Source organism: Temnothorax curvispinosus, unplaced genomic scaffold, assembly GCF_003070985.1.
Source record: "Temnothorax curvispinosus isolate PA1 unplaced genomic scaffold, ASM307098v1 QBEX01009154.1, whole genome shotgun sequence".
In the NCBI taxonomy this organism is placed as follows: domain Eukaryota; kingdom Metazoa; phylum Arthropoda; class Insecta; order Hymenoptera; family Formicidae; genus Temnothorax; species Temnothorax curvispinosus.
Genome location: NW_020218934.1, coordinates 1 through 1,967, shown reverse-complemented (window position 1 = coordinate 1,967; position 1,967 = coordinate 1). Strand labels below are relative to the sequence as shown.

At 56.4% G+C, this 1,967-nt stretch overlaps 1 protein-coding gene across 1 annotated transcript; it reads right to left on the bottom strand.

Moving 5' to 3' along the window:
• Positions 1-472: 472 nt before the first annotated feature.
• Positions 473-1,024, bottom strand: LOC112458718. The gene has a single exon (XM_025022476.1). The coding sequence runs from the start codon at positions 1,022-1,024 to the stop codon at positions 473-475; it is 552 nt and encodes a 183-aa protein (XP_024878244.1).
• Between the last annotated feature and the right edge of the window lie 943 nt (positions 1,025-1,967).

Genomic DNA, 1,967 nt, shown 5'->3' with positions numbered 1-1,967 from the left:
GGCTTCGCCCTCGTTCAACGAGCTACGATTACGCGAATATCTTCGCCGCGAACGTGCCCATGCGACGTGCGGACGAGAGACATCACGCGTGACGATGTGTGACCTCCGAATGAGGTCCAGCCGTTCGGCGACACCCGAAGCCCTCCGTGATAGCGGGAGAACGATGGTGCTACGCCAAGACGGCGGTAACGAGGTCCTACCGTTCGACGCCACCCGAGTGGTGATGCGCCAAGACGGCGGTGTCCAAAAGCACCGTGAGTGTATGGTGACTCGACGGTGCACGATGAGTCGTAAGGGACCCGGGACGGGGTGAGTGTGTAAGACTCGACCTCGTCCAAACGAACTACAATTACACGGATATTATCACATTCAATTACACATATTGTCGCCGCGAACGTGCCCATGCGACGAACGGGCGAGAGACATCACGCGTGGCGAAGGGCGCGCAATTATGTCTCGAGGTAATGCTCGCTTAGTGTCCGTCTGTATTCTCCGGTGCCGCGACGTCAACGACCGGAGTGACCGCCGGAGCGGTCGCGAGAGACGGGACGCTAGCCTGCACGAAGTGCAGGAGAGAGTGGTGCTTCGCCTGACATGACCGGCAGGTCCAAAGGCTAGGGCAAGTCTTCCAATTATGGCCCGCGCGGAGGCAATTCAGACAAAGTCCCCGTTTGCGATCGAAGCTATGCCGTTCTTGGGCCGAGAGCTGCAAGAAAACGGGGCACTTAGCCAGCAGATGCTGCTCCGTGCATTTTGGGCACGCGGCGCATTGAGCGACGGGCGAAGTAGTCGACGCGGTTTTCGTTGACGGCTGAGGTTTTGCTTTACTCGACTGTGCCGAAAAGTTGGATGCCGACGCGAGAACCGTGCAGTATCCCGCTAGAAATCTCGTTAATTGATCATACCGCGGCGATTCCACGGTCATGTGGGCCGCTTCAAACTTCTCCCGGAGCGTGGGAGTGAGCTTTTCGAGTAACTGATTAAGCAGCATAAAGTCCCACGCGTCGACAGGATAATCCAGCATACTCAGGGCGCGCGTGTTTTCGGTGAACACGTCCAATAACGCGCGGAGGGATTCGGCGGAATCCGCAACCAAAGGTTTGGCGTGTACGAACGAACGCCAGTACTGCGTCGCTAATTTGCGCCTATTCTGGTAGCGCTCTCGAAGCGCATCGTACGCGATCTCGTAATTTTCCGCGGTCAAGGGCAGGTTTCACCACGCCGAGAGCCTCCCCCGATAGCGAGGCCAGCAAGTATTGGTATTTTTTGATCGCGGACACACTGCGATTTTCGTGGATCGCCTTGTTATACAGCGCGATAAACGACGGCCATTTGACGCTCACCGTTGAATTGAAGAAGGGCGATCTTCGGTAATTTAATCGCGGAGTGATGCGCCGGCGGCGCGCCCTGCGCGGGTTCGTCGGTCTCCCGCGCGGGAACGAAGCTTTCGTAACGCCCTATTACCGCGAACCGCATTGTGTCAAAGTCATTACGTATCACGTCCTCTTGGGCGAATTCTTCATCCGTAGCGTCTTGGATTATTTGGAGGTGGGCCTCCTCAAAATCCTGAACTAATTAAGCTACCGCCGGATACCGAACAAGGAAGGTTGGCCTCATGGCCACGTTGTCTACCGCGAGCATCGAATATTGATGCACTTCCTGCATGCGCCGAATGCACAGCTCGCGGCGCCGGGCGCTGCTGCCTCGAGTCATCTTGAAATCGGAGTACAAGATGTACTTGTCTCAAATTGAGGGCCGTTCGTGAACGCGCGACGCAATCCGTGTTATGCTCGTCAGCCGGTAGCGAAAATATGTACACAACGATACACAACGCACGAACGAAGCAACGAGTTCGAAAGTCGGGAGAATTCAGGGAGTGGCAGCCGGCACAACAAACGCAAGAAGTATGTCTTGCTCCGGAATGCGGAGACCACAATGAGCGAAAGCCGCGCCGCTCGCCAAGGTCG

Excerpts from the sequence above, each read along its gene's own strand:
- LOC112458718 (XM_025022476.1), bottom strand. The coding sequence starts at position 1,024 with ATGCTGGATTATCCTGTCGACGCGTGGGACTTTATGCTGCTTAATCAG.